Source organism: Antedon mediterranea, chromosome 7 (genome assembly GCF_964355755.1).
Source record: "Antedon mediterranea chromosome 7, ecAntMedi1.1, whole genome shotgun sequence".
Classification (NCBI taxonomy): domain Eukaryota; kingdom Metazoa; phylum Echinodermata; class Crinoidea; order Comatulida; family Antedonidae; genus Antedon; species Antedon mediterranea.
Window position 1 is genome coordinate 3254735 of NC_092676.1, and position 21273 is coordinate 3276007.

At 34.0% G+C, this 21273-nt stretch overlaps 2 protein-coding genes across 3 annotated transcripts; one reads left to right on the forward strand and one right to left on the reverse strand.

The window, feature by feature from the left end:
• Nucleotides 1-97: 97 nt before the first annotated feature.
• On the forward strand, nucleotides 98-7064 carry LOC140053905 (uncharacterized). Of its 2 annotated transcripts, XM_072098655.1 has the most exons (8): nucleotides 213-284; nucleotides 569-580; nucleotides 1190-1230; nucleotides 1716-1767; nucleotides 2238-2321; nucleotides 2775-2847; nucleotides 3458-3476; nucleotides 4017-7064. In XM_072098655.1, the coding sequence occupies exons 3-8, from the start codon at nucleotides 1193-1195 to the stop codon at nucleotides 4324-4326; spliced, it is 576 nt and encodes a 191-aa protein (XP_071954756.1). In that variant the 5' UTR covers nucleotides 213-284; nucleotides 569-580; nucleotides 1190-1192; the 3' UTR covers nucleotides 4327-7064. The 2 variants fall into 2 exon arrangements, with proteins under 2 accessions (XP_071954755.1, XP_071954756.1); XM_072098654.1 differs by lacking the exon at nucleotides 1716-1767 and having other exon boundaries at nucleotides 98-284.
• Nucleotides 7065-7182: 118 nt separating this feature from the next.
• Nucleotides 7183-20952, reverse strand: LOC140054794 (snake venom 5'-nucleotidase-like; the record flags this gene model as incomplete). Its single annotated transcript, XM_072099886.1, has 10 exons — nucleotides 7183-8000; nucleotides 8169-8369; nucleotides 8763-8918; nucleotides 9327-9572; nucleotides 9795-10001; nucleotides 10280-10465; nucleotides 10934-11147; nucleotides 11912-12195; nucleotides 16667-16912; nucleotides 20919-20952. Coding segments are annotated over 10 exons (1971 nt in total), but the record flags the coding sequence as incomplete, so codon positions are not given.
• Between the last annotated feature and the right edge of the window lie 321 nt (nucleotides 20953-21273).

The window sequence follows — 21273 nt, forward strand, 5'->3', positions numbered from 1 at the left end:
TTGGTTTACTGATTTCTACTAAATTGACGTTTACTTTGAGTCTAAGTTTTTCTTAAACTAATGAGGGCGGAATTTTCATTGACAACAACTGACTGACTGAGTAGTAAAAATATTGTTTTCATAACAGGAAAGGTTTTTATTTACCCCTAAAAATTATATCAAAATGTCCAGGGATGGACCAGCTCAACTCTTTGTAGGTCGTTTGGGTAAATCTACAAGATACAGGGATGTCGAAGAGGTTTTTGGATCTTATGGAAGAATGATGCGTTGTGATATTAAATACGGTAAGAGTCCGACTGTTTTCCAGGCATTCGGTTATGATATTTTATTATTATATAATACAGTTAATAGTTCCCCTAGCTAGCTAGCTAGCTAGCTGCTGCCTCTTTTTTAGTCTAGTGCATTGTTAGTTACTAAAGTTTTTGCTAGCAAGCCTATTTATGGGCCAATAATATACACTGTGCATGATAATATAGTGTTCTTGTGTATGTGAAATAAATTAGGAAAATTTGATTATGAAAATCATTTTTTGCAATTTTTGTTTTGTTTTATGTATTCTTGGGACAAGGCACTGCCATGGGTAAGTATTTTTTGTTCATTATTTGTATTTGATTCTCTAATTACTTCACAGCCTGAGTTTAAAGAATCTAGGCCTGGGCTGAACAAGTTTGTTAAATTATTTCCATTTGGGAATTCCCCATACATTACGAAACCCAATACTATGTACCTCATGAAATCTCCATTATTTATATTGGGAATTAAGACATCTTGTACATTGGGAATTCCCATACCTTGGGAATTCCCATACCTTGGGAAACCTAGACATTTTGGAATTCCCCATACACTGGAAAACCCTGCTGCATTGAAATCCTGCAGGATTCCCCATACAATGGGAAATCCAGGAAATTGGGAATCCCCCATACATTTGAAAACTCTGTACACTGGGATCTTGCAGGATTCCCCACACGTTTGGAAACCCAGGAAATTGGGAATCCCCCATACATTGGAAAACCCTGTAAATTGGGATCCTGCAGGATTCCCCATACATTGGGAAACCCAGGACATCAAGGATCAATTGGGTAATTTTTCTGTACCTTGCATGGAGTAAAATATCTTAGTACTGTATCTCAAAATAAGTTATTATCAAATTTATGATTTTGAATGTATACAAATTTTATCTTTTAAACAGCGTATGCATTTATTGATTACGAGGACCGCCGTGATGCCGAGGTTAGTAGGCTGCTTTTTATTATAATATAAGTATATCACAATGAATGTTTCATTAATCTAAAAGCATAACTCAGTTGAAAAGGTAATTGTAAATGAAAAATATTTCTTGTCATTACCCACTAAAGCTCTGTCTACACTATCAAAATGTGATGTGCCCATATGGACATGATGATGTCATATCACTACCATATTTGAGCATATCAATACCATATTTGGGCACATCACATATTTTTTGTCAAACTGGTTTGATAGTGTAGACAAAGCTTAACAAAACATTTGTACACTGTTTGGCTCACAGTGTAATTGATGTGGTGTGGTGTTGTAAAAAGTGGACCTATTCTTATGTAAGTAATACGTCTCAGAACTGTATCAGTAGTCAAAATTCAATTAAATATATTATTAGTCATTTTGTGAATCAGTTTAGTAAGTACACTAGTAGCTTTAATAACATATTTTTAATTTATAAATGGTTTTAATTTGTGCAGAAAGAACAAAAGACGTGAAAGAGAGAGAATATGTTTTCCCAAAGAAATCGAAGTATTGAGTCCCTTTATCTACCGCCCTCAACGACACACCGCATATCGTAGGCTACTGCAATGAAACCCTTACAACCAAAATGACGTGCAGTGAAGTGCGTTCGCCCCTTTCACTACCGCCCTCAACGACAGAATAACCTACTGCAATGAAATGACGTGCAGTTTCTTCTTCTACCTAGACAGAATTGAAATTATACCATAATGTATATGACGGCCGCAGGATGTGCACAGGGAGGTTTATAAAAATAATGCATCCAAAACAAACTATACTTTCATTTAATTAATTTTCTATAAAAATTTGGTAAACTTTTTTTGTGGAGGTATTTTAAAATAAAACAAGAATCGATAGATGCAACTGTTCAAGATTGTCAAAATGATGACATTTTCCATTACAATTAAACTAATAACTAATTAAATTGTAAGTTCAATTTAATTATTAAATATAACAAACATGTATATTTTCTTTTTAAGGATGCTCTGAGACATGAAAATGGCCGTGAAATTGGAGGACAACGAATTGTGGTTGAATTTGCATATGGACCGAAGCGTGGTTATGTTAGTTGATGTGTTTTTATAGTTAAATTAAATATTTTCGCAATTTTAAAATGTTCTGGCATTGTTTGAGAAGTATTAAATTCACAATTTTTAAACCATAAGCTCTATATCGTACACTATCTAACTAGTTTCATTTCATTTTCATTTAATTTATTCATTTAGCATCCATTCAACAATACATTTAAAATACATAACAAAGAAAAAATACAAACAATCGGAATATTAAAATTGAATAAAACCAAAGTGAATTGATGCAAGGACGACCCATAAAATCGACATGTCAATTTATTTCCAATGGGGTCCATTGACAAAAAAAGTGTGATGTGCCCAGATATGGTGGTGATATGCCCAAATGTGGTAGTGGTATGACATCATCACATCTATTTGGTCACATAAAGTTTGATAGTGTAGACAGAGCTTAAACTAAATGCGTCATTGTCTTGTACTCTATAGGCAGACGATGAGTGCTACAAATGCGGTCGTTTCGGTCATTTTGCCAGAGACTGCCGTGACCCAAGATCCCGTGGTAATTATGATATTTATTTTATGATATTTATTTTATTTTATTTCACATGCATCCAACAGCGATCGCCAATTACAGGATGCATTAAATACTCAAATATAAATACAAAAGTTTAAATTATATATCTTTACATATTCGAAAGGCAATACTTATCATAATTCTGTATTTGTTTCCTTTCCTAGACTATGGGAGCAAATACCAAATGACATAAAAGATTCACAAACAATTTCAATATTTAAGGCTGCTCTAACAAAACACTATATTTCATGTTATGTATAGTTTATTTGTATTTTTCTTGTATATGGTTTTGTCTGAACTGTTTATATTGTATGGAGTGAGTGCAGAATCTGTTTGGGCTTTAGCCTGTTCTCATTCCTGGTTATTTTTACATTGATGACCAAATAAATAATATTATTATTATATATATTACTCATCCATATTTGCACTGAAAATATATTATTAATAACAGTAATAAAATAATAATATAATTTAATAGTTAAATCTGCATTATATACAGAACACATACAACTGATGACATTTATCATAAGCAATTGTAATTTCCATAAAACTGTTTTTATGATTTTGGAATAACAAAAGAATGATTATTTTTCAGATCAGCGTGATAGGTCAAGGTAAGAATTTGTGTTTTTTATGCAAATTTTATGCAAATTATGATATACCTACTGTATCTGCTGTGTTAAGCTCTGTTTACACTATCAAACTAGTATGGTAGTGATATTCCCATATATATATAGTATCCATAAAGTTTGATAATGTAGACAGAGCTTATGGGAGGACAGACAAAGGGATAGGTTCACTGAAAAGACACATTGACATTACTACAGTGTTAAAGAGAATTTCGCCGTAAGTGTATAATATTAGAGATATATAAATAAATAAATTTTCACCAGCCGGTTTAGAATTTCTTCTATGCCCATAATTTTAATAATAATTAATAATTATATATATTATTATTATATTCATTATTTTACAAATTATATTGTTTAATATTATTAACATTGTACAGTAGTAGTTGAAAGCTCTTACAATTCTTTCATAAAAATTCAATTAAAATTATTACTATACAGCCAGTCTGTCAAATTTCTGTTTTCGAAAGCTTGTATTTGATCTCAAATTGTTTAAAACTGCCAATTTCTCAACATAATTCACAGAGATGGTTATGGTTATGAACGAAACAGAAGAAGATCCTACAGAAGCCGGAGCAGAAGTTACGAACGTCGCCGCCATCGTAGCCGCAGTCGCAGCCGCCGTAGAAACGTAGATCACAGAGAGCGTAGACATAAACATAGTCTGAGCAAATCCAGAAGTAGAAGCCCTGTATCTAGACGAAGAAAAAGTCGTAGTCGTTCTAATTCCAGCAGCCGATCACGCAACGACAGCCGGAGCGGAAGTCGAAGCAGCAGCTCACAACACGACAGTAAAAGAAGGTACAGTAACGACAGTCAAAGTGACAGTGAATAGAGTCGTATTTTTACAAATTATTAAAATCTGTGTACGATCAAATTTATGACAGAGTTTTGTTTTGCATTTTCATATCAAAATAGCTAAAATGTGTTTTTGTTGTAGTTTTATAGATTTTAAAAACATAATTTTAATTAGAATTTTAAGGATTTAATCTATTTAATATTATACATAGTTTGATAAAGTTTTAGTTAGTTTATACATTACAATGACATGAGAAATATCAATACTCCAAGTTGTAGTGTTTGTTGTATGAGGTCAAAGGTTATCTAGCCTAAATATAGATATAGTGATAAATACATTTCATTAAGAATTAAGTCCATTTTGAGGATTGTCATTTTTATTTTTTTGTATTTTGATTAAGCCTCTGTATACTTTTGCCTCTAATGGTACAACTTTATCAGATGAGGTCAAAGTTCATATTATTTACTTATGTTTATTCATAGCTTACAGCAATTATGCAAATTACCGAATAGCATCATAAGTATATATGTAAATTACTAACCAGCTAAAGAAAATCTTAAGCCTAAATTATTATTATTATGTAAATATATAATATATTTATAATTTTTTAAAATATGCTTACAGTATTTAAATTTAATTGTACCATTCCACTAAAATAATAATAATAAAAAAACCAACTTTATTTTACATTTGTATACATATATAATTTTGCACCAACCTAGAGGTGGCCATAATAGTATTGTAAAAAAGGAAGTAGTGCAAACTTACCTGGATAAAATGTGTCATGCCCTCTCTCTCCTAATGAGTCGCCATAATCTAGTGTTGTATACATTCCTAAAGTGTTAATCACAAACATAATATTCCAATGCCTCCATTTTGTAAGTTATGGTATAGTTTATACTATCTATCAGTATTATGTTACATAATTGCTATTGCCAACTTACCTGGATAAAACAGAATATGCCATTCGCTTATATTCGAGTACATTCGTGAATCAGCAATCTATGAATGTTCTTGTTTCAATTTCTTCATTCTGTTTGGGGAATTGTGCATTACTCTGTATAAACGAAAGTATTATTTAATGTACTGTATTATAACAATTGTATAATACCAAATAGGTGATTGATGGATATAAGTTTTGCAAATTTAAAAGTATTTTAATTAGTACATAAACAACTTACTTTAGTCCAGACTATAGCTGATAGCAGTGATTATGACAAACGTTCATTACTTAGTTGTTGATACTCCCTGTTTTTATTAACAGTAGGCAGACATTTTAATTTTATACTGTTTGTACATTAGCAAACTTTGGAAACCTTTCTTGACAAACTATAATTGTATAATACCAAATAGGTGATTGATGGATATAATTATTGCTAATTTAAAAGTATTTTAATTAGTACATAAACAACTTACTTTAGTCCAGACTATAGCCGATAGCAGTGATTATGACAACCGTTCATTACTTAGTTGTTACATTAGCAAACTTTAGAAACCTTTCTTGACAAACTCTGAGTTTGTTCGAGTTTACAAAAATGCAGACTAGGCTTCAAGTTTGCTAGAGTAGACTTGTGCAAACTTGTTTTTCTTTGACTTTGACTTTTGACAAACTCGGAGAAGTTTGCTCGAGTTTTCAAACTAAAGTTTGCTAGTTGTTGCTAGTATAGAAATTTAAAAACATGTTTTCAACAGTTTGCCGAAGTTTTCAACTGGCTACTATCAAAATTTGGAGAACTTTTATTGACAAACTCAGAGAAGTTGCAGAATTTTCCAATTCAGAAGAGTTTGCTCGAGTTTTTAAACTAAAGTTTGGTAGTATAGACTTCTGCAAACTTGTTTTCTGTAGTTTTCCGAAATTTGTCAACTGGTCTACATTAGCAAACTTTGGCAAACATTTCTTGACAAACTGGGAGTTTTCAATCAAAAGTTTGTGAACTCGGAGAAGTTTGCTGAGTTTTTAAACTAAAGTTTGGTAGTATAGACTTCTGCAATCTTGTTTTCTGTAGTTTTCCGAAATTTGTCAACTGGTCTACATTAGCAAACTTTGGAAACATTTCTTGACAAACTGGGAGTTTTCAATCAAAAGTTTGCCAACTCGGAGAAGTTTGCTGAGTTTTCCAACTAAAGTTTGCTAGTGTAGAAATCTTCAAATGTTTTCTACAGTTTACCGAAGTTTGTCACACTAGCAAACTTTTAAAAACTAGTGGGTGTCTACTTTAAATTAAAAAAATAACACAAATTTTAAGTTGTGTGGAGTAATGGAAAGAATGAGTACGACACATCAATGAACAATTTCAATTTTGAGTGCAATTATAATGTTGACCCAGACAGCTTTACAAAACAATGCGCATTTTAATATTTATCGCATTACGCAATATACGCCCATCAAGTGTTAATAGCTTTTAGTCGATGTTAGACTTTAAAACAAATCTATATAAACATTGTATATTTAATGGTAATAATACACAGATTGTATCGTTTTCAACAAAATAAAACAAGTAAAACTTGGTCAAAATCTGTAGCAGTTTTGTTATTGTCTTATAGAACCTAAAAGGGATCACTTATTTTCAGAAGATAACTACTACTGTCCCTTATGCTTGGTTCCCACTACGACGCAACGCAAAAACGTAAGCGCAACGCAAGTTATTTGATAATTTGTATTTAATGGTGTGTGTTCAACAAACTTGTCATTAGACAACGGCTCTATTTGTTCAGGGATGCACTCGACCATTACGTGTTATAGCTTCCCACTAGAACGCAACGTAGTGACGTATTGACGCAAGGTGATGTATTGCGTAATCACAAGTGGGAACCGACGACGCAAAAGTGCTGCAAAAATCGCAGGTTTGATTTCACGCAGGCGGGGAAAAACACAATTATTGGAAGGGCATTTTGTTACGTTACGTCGGTTGCGTTACGTTGCGTCGCTAGTGGGAACCAAGCTTAAATGTGCACCAAATATAAAGACACAAAACAATACGATGACAAGTTAATTAATTAATAATTGTGTTAATCACATTAAACATTGTTAAGATTTGTTCCCACTGGTACGCAACGCAATGACCTAAGCGCAGCGTAATAATCAAAAGCGCAACGCAAGCAAGTTGACCAATCACAAGCGACAGAGTCTGAATAATCCATCGCTTGTGATTTGTCAAATTACTTTTGCGCGTCCTAATCAACTAATCCCGAAACGATGGATGATACATCGCGTCGTAATTGGTTGGTAAAACTGCTTACGTCATTGCGTTTCGTCTTAGTGGAAACCAAGATTTACCATAGAATAGAACATCAAATGTTATTATATTAGAATAATTTCCTACGTAATTTATTATTTTAATCAAGAAAACAGAAATATAAATAGAAATGTGTATAGTATTATAAAATAATAATGACGTAAATAATAGTAGTTGTGTTCACAGTGCAGAGAAACATAAACTCATCACAAATTAAGTGTTAGATATTGTCATTCCGTTATCACTTATCTCTAGTGTGAAATGTATCCACAGCTCCTTATAATAAAAGCAAACTGTACAGGCCTAAACATATGAGCACTGTCCAGGTAGTAATAAATGATGACGTCATAGCACTGTTGCATTCATGTGGTGAGCTGGTTCCCTCATACGTAATAGTTATCCTAGACTCTAGTCCAGTCGTAATCGGTGATTTATTGCCAATATAATCGATCATGATGTCCATATCAAGTCGACCTGAAATGTAAAAATAAATGTATACTGGTGGTCACATCACACACGTAACCTTTTCGTTGATAAAGTTATTTATAATTTCTTTGATATTATCAATGTGATGTATATTCTCTTTCGTCATCAAAACACCTGCTATACATCACCCAATATAAATTACAGAATTATTCAAACCTTTTGTTTGGCTCAGCTTAGTTTCTTTAATGACGTCAAAACCACCACCGCCACCTGCTATGTAACTGTTGGTAATTATACTGTACACCTCTTCTGTATTTAACTGAACGTAAGCTGGTTCTGTACATCGTGAACAGCGCACTTGCACGTCAGTAATGCGCTCACCGGGACTTCTAGTGACGTCATACGCTACACGTATACCTTTTATAGAAATAGACATAAGTATAACGCTTACAGTAACACATTTTTAGCAAGTATATTCTATGTTGTACTTTACTTAATGAGAATATTTAAAAATGGAAGCGAAATATTACGAAGAACGACCAGAACACCCGATTCTGCAGCTGTCTCTAGTAGGTAAATCTTAACTGACTATTGACAGTCAACTGTCTCTCATCTAGATGACTGCCAATGGTCAGTTAACGTCTATCGAGTGACCAGAATATATTGTGACTCGGGAATTGGTTGCAAGCAAGGCAGATGTGTTGCTACTGGATGTTCCTATTACTTCCTTCAAGCCTTCTCTTCGTGATATTTAACGTAACGTAACTACATTACGGGTGACGTCAGAGTCACCTATTTTAAGAATTTTACCTGAAACTTGTAGAAAGTCACCACTTCCTGTCTGGTTATTATGTTCAATAACAGAATGTTCCAACGTCTGCAGTAGATGCTTTCCCTTTAACTCTATAACATCAATGGTATTGCCGTATGGGAACGTTGAACGTATATTTGCAACTGTGACTTGACCTGATGAATGGAAAATGGAAGTACAAAAAACGACAACATCAATCTGATGATAGCCTACTCTAACGATATCGTACTAACCAGGTTTAGTGACAGTTGTAATAACCAAGTTTAATAATCATGACAGACATCGTACTATGCAGATTGGAATTTCTATTTACTATTTAATTATAACAGGTTTTAATCAGAATCGTACTACTATAACCAGGTTTAACGATTCTTACCTTTCTAACCCGTTTTAAGGATACTGTAGTTATCGAACAGTTTAATTCATAGAAAAGTAATTGTATTACTAACCAGGTTTTATGATAGTTATCGCCGTAACCAGGTTTAATACTATAGTTATCATACTAACCAGGTTTAACGATTATTATCGTTCTAGCCAGTTTTAATGATAAGTGTAATACTAACCCGGTTTAATTGAGCTCTGAATACTTCCAGCAGTCGTCATTGCTATGCTAGCGTTACTCCATGTTTCTTGGTTGGGAGTTTTTAAGAAATCTGCTACCATAGCGTCTGTTATTAAGTTTCCATAACTGCATTCTCTTACTTTACATGCGTCTGCTTCAAGCGTTACAAAACTTTGACCAATGACGTCTTCGCTGACTTCAGTTACCTTCTTCGCCCAGATACTAACTTCTGACGCAATTGTGGGATCTGTGATGAAACATGCGTCAATGTAAACAAGTACTTTCCTTATGTTTCTATGCCACAAAATGAGTCAAATTTGGTACGACCTTCATTCATGTGGAGTTTGTTGCTTTTTATGATATAATAATTGTATACTGAACGCGCGATTGATATTCTTTCTTTTTAAATACTAATAGCTAAAAATAAAACAACAACTTCTGCTTCACAAAACGTTTATTAAGAACTTACCAGGTTGAACAATGTGATCTAGCAAAATAGGATTGCCCGTGTACGCTTTTACGTCACCTTCTTCTGAAAACGTCACATCCAGTCGACCAAGATATTTTCCGTAAGCGTACGCAGAGACGACTAGAACCGTCCTGGTGGTATCGTAATCAGGGCGCACGGTTATTGGATAGACATCAAATGGTGTTTCGGAAGATGGTGGTGGTGAACCTGTAAAAGAATGACTGACAACCAGAAGATCCTGTGGATGGGTTTGATAGGAATGGTTACTTCAAAGCTCATCTTGGTATTATGATATGGGGCGCCATACGCAGCAAAGATGCTATGCTAAAATACAAGTGTAACATTAGAATTGAATAAAATAACAATCAATTATACTGTATGTTTGAAGAAATTAGACGTGTGTTTAAAATTTACACATGTATTTAAGCATGATACTTTTGTTGCGTTTGGCGCCCCGTAGCAGATTGACCCGGCCGTTTATTAACCTGTGTAGAGAAACGTATTTGTATGTCCACCGATGACGACATCAAGTCCTGTAACTCGATTAGCTATATCCAGATCTACTTCAATTCCCGAGTGCCCCACTGCCACTATTATGGTGACGTTACTGGCCAGCAGACGATTAACTTCACTTTGAACTGCGTCAACTTCATCCTCAAAAGTTAGTTTTCCTTAAAATTTTAGTGATAGTATATATTATTATTATTAGAGTTTCTGATATTTTGTTTCATTTTCTGCAAGGTTTATGTTTGGCAATAGGCCTACAAATAAAGAATGTTTACTTTTTAAGTTTGCAAAATACGAAAAAAAAACTTTGTTCAATCTATCTCGAACATTCTGCTCGAACAAATTAAAGACTTATGGACAAACAGAAAGTATAATCATTAAAGTATTGTTGTTTCTAAACTTCGTTTAAAAACAATAGTATGTATTATTATCATAACCTTTCATCATGATAAGTAATGCAGTTCTATTTATAGGCAGAGTATTTCCCGCCAAAATAATGTAGGCCTACAAGAATTTCTTCAGTATAAGTCTATGGCGAGCCTTCGAAGCCTTTAAAAATGAAGTGTTTTGGAACAATACATTATGCAAATTACTCATAGCAATAAAATATGTACACATAATCAATATATTACCTGTTTTACTGAAGTCGGGTGTGGTAGACAAGGTGTATCCAATTATCCCCATTTTAGTGCCTTCCACCAACAGAATAACACTTTTGCTGATCTTCTGTTGAAATTTGACTTCGTCATCGGCGTTTATGTTCGAACTGAGAATAGGGAATGTGACGTTTTCAAGGAATGGTAACAATCCGCTGATACCATCATCAAACTCATGATTACCCAAACTCTACGAAATGAATAACAACAGGTTTAATGATAAATTATCGGCATAACCAGATTAACAACAGTTATCGTACTAACTAGGAAGGGTAAAAAACCGCTGATACCATCATCAAACTCATGATTACCAAAACTCTACGAAATGAATAACAACAGGTTTAACGATAAGTTATCGGCATAACCAGATTAACAACAGTTATCGTACTAACTAGGAAGGGTAACAAACCGTTGTTACCATCATCAAACTCATGATTACCCAAACTCTACGAAACGAATAACAACAGGTTTAAAGATAAGTTATTGGCATAACGAGATTAACAACTAACTAACTAACAATTAACTACTTAGTTTAACAATACATTTAGACAGTTCTAGTTTGCTAAAAACAGAATTAGGCACCGTCCTGTGACATTCAAAATGTGACATTGTTTAGGATAAGGGGGATGGTAGGACACACAAAGGCTGGATTGCGAAGACTATAATGTTGATATTTAGTGTTTAAATAGACTAAACAACTAAAAGCTATAAACAGGTCTACTTCTTTGATAGCTATATTGTATACAATAGCGTTTATATGTTTACTCAAAACAGTGCTGCACTCGGGACAGCCCGGATACACAGTACGACACGAAAGATACGCATACAAATGAAACACGCGCAAACAGATTAACCCACCTTACCAAGATGATGAGACGCATAATATGGTTGAACAATTTCTTGATTTAAAAAAAAATGCTTTAGTTTCCATGCATTATGAAACATTAAACATACCATGGCGTCGTACTGTAACATGTTCATGAAATGTGACGTAGCCAATCCTCTATATACGTAATACCACATAGTTCCTTGAAACTCGTCTCCAGCGTCTAGCAGTAACACGTTAGTTTCATTCTCACGTCGTATCTTTGAAACCACAGTGGCGCGCCGAGCAATGCCGCCGAAACACATATCGTCTGCTGCCATTTCAGAAGTACACGTTGAACCAGTCAAACTTGCTTGTTCAATTCTTGTGTGAACGTCGTTCGTATGCAGGAACGTGATATTAACGGCAGTAGCTAACAAATTACAGGTTAAAAGTAAAACAATAACACAATATTGTGGTATATCCATGTTGACTAAAGTTTTGGAAAGGATCAGTCCAGAAGTCAACCAAACGTATTTCAAGTTAGCAGAACTAATTTCTCACTTTATGAAAGATAATGCACTATTAATGACAGTACTTTCTGTACCCTACCAGATTATAATGTTTACACAGGCCTAACTCAAGTGAGACGGTGTTATCATATTGTTTTCTATAGATAAATTGGTTGATTTACTTTGACTGAGGGTGGATATAAGTTCCTTTTTTATTGTGTATTCCCTACTACAAGGCAAAGAATAAAGTGGTCAAATAAAACAATAAAACAAGAAAATGGTATATTTAATTTGGTAAAATCTCAGCCAGTTTCTGATGAAGTATAATTGATTGCAATATTCAATGATGATTTGTGTTGTTTCAATGACTTCAGACCGGACATGTAGTTACAATAAGTGTGAATAAGTACACGCTTGAATAAGATCAAGTGATCGAGTGACGTCTACTTGAAACTAACGATGCCCAATCAATATATCCGACGTACAATGCTCGTGCTTGTTACGTAAAATGTTGATTTTAATAAGGAAACAAAATTAAACTGATCTACAGTTGGAACTCAACCATCGCAAGAAGCTGTAGATAATGGATAACACTCGCCTGCTTGGCCTGGTTATATTGTATAGTATTTTCTTCTGCTGTTCTGCACAATCTTATACTTTTACAAAACATCCGCAATCGGTTCTCATTGCGGAAGGACAAACAGCAACGTTGTCGTGTGAATGGACACCAGAATTAAAGGAAAAACATGCCGTTTTGTGGTCAGCATTCCTTCATGTTGGTGAGATGCAAGCAATTGCAAGGTCAACTTTAAAGTACAATTTAACAACTAAAGCGACATCTTCATATCTTTCCATTTTCAATGTTGGTTACAACGATGTAGGAAACTACAGGTGTGATATCTTCGATGATGATTTACACACTTCTGAACTTGCTTTTCTAGGAAACATTACGTGCGATCCGGAAAATGATAATGGTGAGATTGGAACAACGCTGACATGTTCTTATCTTCTTTATTATTATTCACGTGATATCGATTTAGTATGGTATAAAGAGGGAAATTTAATTGAATCAAGATCTTTGACTACCGAAGACGATGGATGGATGTATTTACTTGTAAAGCTATACTCGAAAATCAAGTGATAGGAACTTGTGAAACTACTCCGCTAATATTGACTATAGATGCAGAGATCGAACAATCACCGCCAGGTCCACTTCATGTTGGTGATAGCTTTAATCTTACCTGCTCAGGGAAAGGTAATCCTGATTTTTATGAATATGAATGGACCTGGAATGACAAACCGGTAGAAACAAATAGAAAAGAAAGATTCGCAATTGGTAATGTTCTTGTAGTAAAAGGTGTATACAGAAATGCTAATAACAAACAAGTTACTTGTACTATTAGTCGTAGTGGTCGCAACAGCAGAGTAGTGAACTATACAGTTAACATTTCAGAACATATATCAAAACCAAATTCAAACACAGGAAACACCATGACGACTAAACCAATCTTATTAACATCAGACAGTGAACAGGTTATGCTAGACAAGTTTACAAGAGTGCTTATTGTAATTGGCGTAGTTACAATATCAGCTCTTGTGCTGTTGACAACTGTAATTATATTCGTATGCAAAATGAGAAATAGAAATCATCACAAAGACAAGAGAAACATCGTGAGCTTACCAGTAAAACAAGAGTATGACATTGAACGAAGCACGACAAACAGTAGGCCTATAAAAGAAAGCTTGAACACAGATGTAAATGCTTATGTTAAGCCCAGAACGTCAAATTCAAAAGCACAAGATACTTCGCAGACTATGGGGAATCAACATGCACTGTCAAGACAAGACCGAATAGAAAACACTGATGAGTATTATGATGTGGAATCAGCAGATATTCATCACGGTGAACTATCTACATCAGACAGTGATAATGAATATGACTATGTCGACACATCAGAAATCAATGTCAACGTCAATGCACAATACATCACGAGAATGGCAGCTTCTGATAACACGATTATCAAATACGAAAATATCAAACGTTTTCCACGCGTGAGGGATGAAATGACCATCACAGTTAAACGTGCGGAAGATGTCGCAGGCAGAATTGAACTACCCGATACCAACGTGTACGAAAATGTACCAGTAGGCAAAAAACCAGTAAAGTTTACTTTGAACTAAGAAGCAAAGATCCTCTACTGTAAATTACTGCATATGTTAACAAATGTTTACTATGGCTACTGCGAGTTAAGATGTTATAACAAGTCTATAACAAACACCACTGTCCCCTTGGGAATTTTTTTAAATCTTTCAAATAATTTTAGAGGAATAATGATTAAATATTAAATCTTATCTTAATATCTGTTAAACCTAGTGTGAACAAAAAAGAAGTGTGATTTGCCCAAATATGGTTAGTGATATACCCAAATATGGTCAGTGATATGACATCATCATGTCCATGGGTACATAACATTGTTGTCACATACAGTCTGATACTGTCGACAGGGCTTTAGCATAGCATACAGTACACGACTTGTTTGTTGTTTAACTCTACAGCTTTTACGCTTTCTGTGACTTAGAATTAGGACATTTTCTTTTGTATCTACAAAATGACTTCAAATGTACCATTGTCTCCAAGTGGATCTTGTTTAAATCTTATCAAGTTACAGGAATAATAAGTTCATGAAAATTTAACTTTTCATATTTTGTAAACCATAAGTTATGCAAATGTACATGATTTTTTAGATTGTACCTACTGAATTGTTTACTTTTATACAATCATAATTTTTAACTTTTATACAATCATAATTTTTAACTTTTATACAATCAGAATGTTCAGATAGCAATTATATTTTTAGAAAACTTTGATTAACATTTTATTATAGAATATTTTTCTATGTATGTTTTCTATATATTTTTTTATAATCTCGGTTTTATTGTATTGTCCTAGTTGACAGGGGCTGGTTAAGCACATCACAAGAAGACAGTTTTATTACTTTTGCTTTTCCGCTACACTCCCCTGTTATACTACCTGTTTTTTTTTGGTTACGTAGAAAGATTGAAAATTTACCTATAAATAAATAAATAACTTAAATATTATATATTGTCTTCGTATCATTACATACATGATGATGTAACAACTATAATTGTTTGTTGTTTAAGGAAGAAAACTGAAATAGATTATTAGTACTACGTACTATTAACGTTAACGAGAATAAGTAGTGGTAGTGGCATATGAATAATAGGAAATACTTAAAGATATTGAAGTCGTACCAGGAACAAGGAAAGAAAAATCGCTCACTACTACAAAAACAAAATATGAGGTACATTTTGATTATCAAAATAGTACTTAAATAATGACGTTCTAAAATATCGATTCTATACTATATTCTATAATAATTAATTAATTTATTTATTAAAACATATTTAGGTAGGATAACATAATTCAGAAAAGGAAAGATCACAAAATTTCAGATTTTCAATATGGTCCTAAATAATTAGTAATTATTACATTCATGTTCACAATTTGAGTAGGTTTATAATTTGTTTATAGTGAATGAATACATAGTACAGTATTATAATTGAATTGAAATTGAATTGAATTGAAATATTGTATTTATACTGGTCTCTCAGAGGGCCCAGTTATGATCAGTGGATGTGATGTACTAGTCAGGGTTCGTACACCTGTGAGCTAGTAAAATTCCAGGACATTTCAAGGACATTCAATGTCAACATTTTAAAATTTCAAGGACATTATTATACCTAAATATTAAGTTCAACAGATTAATGAAAAAAATGAATTCGTAGTTACGATGTTTTTCAGAAATTCAAGTACTAACTGTAGCCACTAAAAAAACATACAGTACTGAAAACATAGGCGTGGGAAATCGAGTAAAATGACACGTAACGGTAGTAAAGCGTAAAGAGTTGTAACAACTCCCTGGTAAAGCCTTTGTGGAACCGCGCCAGACTTCCGCGCCTATCGAGGGTAGTCACGGCGTGTTTCCATAGTCACTGCACTGTCGACGATATTTGGTAATTTGATACTACTATAGGATGACGTTCTACAATTCGTTCGGAATTCGGAGTTTAAATGCCGTTTCTGTATATCGTATGTTTTTTTTAGAAGGTATAAATAAAAGAAATCAAACCATATTCTAATTCACTCTGAACTTTATTCAAAACGATCATAAACACATGAGATTTTTACATTGTTTATTTTTTACAACTTAGCAATTTCTGCTAATTTAATCTACACAATAGCCTAGCTATTTTTGATTTCCTCTAATTTATGTCTAATGTCTTCCTCTAGTTGAGCTAATTGCTCTTTTTTTTCAGAAGCGGTTCTACGCAAGCTATTAGCTTTGGCAATGAGGGTAAGACTACCTTTACTTTCAGCTTGATCGGAAAACTTTGCAGACGATTTTTCTAAACCCATAATATCAGCAATACATCTTTTTTTGGCTCTCTTTAAGTTATCTAACTCATCGATCGTCGATTTTCTCTTAATAGCCTTTGAAGATTCTGCCGCTTTACGTTTTTCATTATCAAGATGGAGATTATAGCGTTGCCTAGCCCCACTCACAGAAGTAATTAATTGGGGCGTTATCTTTACAGACAAAACACCACCAACTGAAGCTATGTGACCGCATACAACGCGCTTCGAAACATATGTACTCTCTGACATATTGACAGCCGCTACCTCCTTGTTTACACTAAAACCTCTCTCAACAGTCGCCTGGCCATGGGAAAGCATTAGAATCAATTTTACTACCCCCCCCCCCCAGAATGCGTGATACTTAGTGGTTTTGCTAAGGCGGTCATAGTAAAATTCGTCAATTCTACATTTAGGATCGTATTCAGTGAAATCTGATAAATTATTTAACACAACAAAATCATAGAATTTGTTTGCCTGATTAACAATTTCATCACACATGTCATGGTTGATTTTTTGGTTGTCTGCTAATATTTTTAATACAGCCTTTAGTCTACCAACATTAAGAGATCGCGCATTACCACTTAAACAAAAATTTCTTGGATCGAGAAATTTCGCTTTTTGAACGATTCTGAAACCAAGTGGGCATTTAGATAGCACTTTCTTAACAATTGTAAGAACCATGGTCTTGCACTCATTTTTAAACGTGAGTTCTTGTAACTCGGACACCTTCTTTTTCTTCATCAACTCCTTTATATGCTCTGAAGCTAATATTCCACAGTCTACTTTGTTAGCAAGTAAATGGTTTTACGTTTCATCTATATTAAAGTTAGTGAAACTTTGGCCATTCACGAGCCCGGAAAGGACGTCTGGTTTAATGACCAATCTCAATAGCCCTCTCAAACATGCCACTAGATCTTTCTCAAGAAACGGTATCATTGGTTGATCTGTTTGATATTTTTTAAGAAACGTTTCCATTTGTGTGGCCACCATCACAAAAAAGTGCATTCTGGGCACCGTAAATAAGTCTACTGAAGCAGCCTTCAGAGTGTCATACGACTTTGTTTTTGGGTCATTTATTTTCTTTTCGGTCACCTGCTTGATGTACGTTTTAAGGTGCGGAAAAACACTGAGAAACCGCTTCGCAACTGCAGCATTCTCCACCCATCTGTGTTTACAAAACTTAAGGCCAAACACATGTGTGCCAGTAGCGTTCTCAAAATCTTCCAGACGAGCAGGGGTGTCTTTGAACAGTATTTGTAAACTAGACAGTATGTCGTAGACCTTCCAATCAATTGACTGCACACCACTTTGAAACCCATTGTGCATACATGAAGGCCACACGACCCAATGTTGAGAACTGATGTATTGTAATTCGTCTTTATATCGGCAGAGAGAAGTTTATAAAACTTCCAATTGACGTTTGGACCATCCATACCGATTTGAAGTAATTTTGCGAGATTTAGTTTGTCTGCACATATCCTAAAATCGGTGACGACTTTCTCAGCAGTAGCATGACCCATGAATGTACTATCAAAGAATCTAGTTTCCACGTGGTTGTTAGCCCAAAATCGGACATGGATATCCATTTGCTTTAGTTGTGTACCTTTGTTTAGACTTTCATCAAATAGTAGAACGTAATCTGACTCATCCGTAACACGTTTCAGAAGTAATGACCTAAAATGAAAAAACTTAGACTAAAAACATTTGTTTTTCATACTCACCAGGCTATTACTCAATACAGAAATGCCTATTACAATTATTTATTTAATCTAAATTGTAGGCCTATATCAATCGATATCAAACAAAACTTACCTAAAATATGGCGCTAACCCATAATTAACAACATAAGCAGACTTTTTTTCACCACAACTAAATTTTGCAGCTATTCCACTATCTCGAAACATCGCCTGGAATACTTCATTTATTTCATCCATCGACTTGTTCGAATAGTGCCGGTTAGTCATGAATAAGGCCCACAATATTTCTGCTTTACGAATCTCCTCACTACTACTGAAATACTGCATCGTCGCCGGGCCACTTGGGTTCGTACGTTTCGGTATACTATTATCAACACTAGTTCCTGGTATGTCTTGTTGTTCAATAATACTGGTGATGGTACTATTAGATTTACTGGTGGATGTTGTTGGGTTGGACTTACTAAAAAATTGATTAACTTCTTGCGTCGTATTGTTAAACCTCAACTCCATTTGTTGTTTATGCTTTTTTCCGTTTTGATGAGATATTAACGCCGACCGTCCCATGTTGGAGATATCGAATGTTTTTCTACATAGTTTACACTTTGCCTCCGTTTTTATTGACGCACGGTTAATCCACGGGGAAAATTTGCTATCAAAAAGCCAGGACTCTTGAAAAAAGCATGTACGCGGCATGTTGGATAGATTTCCACTGACGAGAAAAGCACGATAAAAAACTCATCGGCAGCCATATAGAGACCGCTAATATACGCGCTTGCGGTGTGAGAGAATAGAATGCGAGTATAGTCACTAATTAAAGTGTAATGCTAAAATGCTATGCATGTTTGCAATATTACATTCGTTAAATTAATGTTTAAACAAAATCGGAACACAAAAAGGGCCAAGTATTTATTTCAATAGTAATAGCTATTATGCAATAATGTACTGTGGGGGAACAAAAGAATAGTTGGGCAAAGTTTTTTCAAGGTGATTGTCATCTGAACATCACTGGCCAGTGGCGTTCTGCAGTCAACAACCAACCTGATAAGAAAGCCTATTTCATGTACGAGCATTTATCGGCGGCGGAAAAGTCGGCACGTACAAACGTTGTTATCTTCCATGTACTTTCATACTTAATACTTTTATTGTTCAGTGTTTTCAAAACTTTATTAAAAAGAATTCATATAACTTTATTGTATTTTAACAATTTTCAGGACATTCAAGGACAAATGCCAATTTCAAGGACTTTCCAGTACTTGAAAAAAGAGATTTATTTTTCCATGACTTTCAAGGAATTTAAGGACGCGTACGAACCCTGACTAGTACACCGGGGTGAACCGGGGTGAATCCCCCCCTCCCTCATCCAGTCGTCTCGAAAGATGTACTTACCATAGGTTCTTTATAGTGCATACGAGCTAGATGTGTACACTGGACCTACAGTTTATAGTCCTTATCCGAGAAGACTCGTTCTACCACCAGAACTAGGAGCGAGTGAGCCTCAAACCTCCGTCGATGTTGATAAAAACAGCAACCCAAAGATAAATTCTTAATCATTATTCAATTGGTTGTTATTGATTATGTATTAATTGCCATTGATCATATTTTAAGTTAATCTTGTAAGGGTTTTTCAAAATACTGCAGTTTTGTATTTTTTGTTTATTGGTTGAAGAAGGAGGAAAGATGACAAGATTATATAGACTACAGAGCTAGCTATAAATTAGAATTTCAGCTTGGTGCGGAATTAAGCGAACACCAACCGAGGAGGCACAGGGCTATTTTAAATCTAGGACATCGGAGAAATAACAAGATTCACAATGTTCTTGTAAATAGGTCTTTGCATAAAAGAACGACAACAGAGGCCTAGAAAAATGCAATAAACAAAAACATATTAATTGATTTGTTGTTTTCAATGTACAATCGATTAATTACAAATACGCGTATCATACTAGAACAAAAGTACGCCATCTAGAAGAAAAAACGCGTCATATAGAAGAAAAAACGCGTCATATAGAAGAAAAAACGCGTCATATAGAAGAAAAAACATGAATTGCAAATGTACAATTCCAAAAAAAATACGATACAGGTTTTCAATCAATTGACTTAAGTTATTTTTAAAATCAATTAAATTTACCATTAACGAAAATAAGGAAGGGTTGGAAGTATGAACAATGATTATATTTAATTAAGTTTCTCTTTTGTATATTTTGATTAAGACAGGACCACAATGTAAAACAGATACACTGTTATCTGATTGTTTTATCCTGTATAAATATATTTATTATTATTATTATTATTATTATTACCAGGAATGAGGAAATTCTAAATTTAATTGATTGTTAAATGTATAAACTTTGTCAAAGATCCAACATTAACTAATTCGACAGAGGGAAAATTAGTGTACTGTATAACCGACGAATATTTCCAATTAAATTCAGTGAGAAGGAAATCATTAACAAATCGGGTGAACGAAATATATAATGACGAATGTATGTCATTTATCAGAGCTTGTTACTAAGAAAAATGCCTACCACGAAAACCACATTAAAAAAAAGGCGTGGTCTATTAGGCCTACGTACGATGCTATTTTACTGCCGCAGTAGATATTTCCCCGGTTTTACCTTTTACGGTATAAAATAATGGAATATTACATTAACTTTAAGATACGCAGTTATTTCTGTATAATATTATACATGACGTACTGGTTTGATGTTTTTTTTTCTACAGTTAGGTCTACATGAATCAGATCAAGTGCTTACCCTTTAGTACCACCGAAATCGTTGTTTCGTCAGAATTTACTAAACTATTTTGTAGGATTTTGTTTCTATTTTGATCAGAAAATTATTTTTATTTAATCTGAAACATTTATT

What these genes read in the sequence shown, in the direction of transcription:
- LOC140053905 (XM_072098654.1), top strand. Translation starts at nt 164, where the DNA reads ATGTCCAGGGATGGACCAGCTCAACTCTTTGTAGGTCGTTTGGGTAAA. An exon ending in AGGACCGCCGTGATGCCGAG is followed by an intron (nt 1,231 to 2,237) that starts GTTAGTAGGCTG and finishes TTTCTTTTTAAG; the next exon opens with GATGCTCTGAGACATGAAAA. An exon ending in ATGGACCGAAGCGTGGTTAT is followed by an intron (nt 2,322 to 2,774) that starts GTTAGTTGATGT and finishes TGTACTCTATAG; the next exon opens with GCAGACGATGAGTGCTACAA.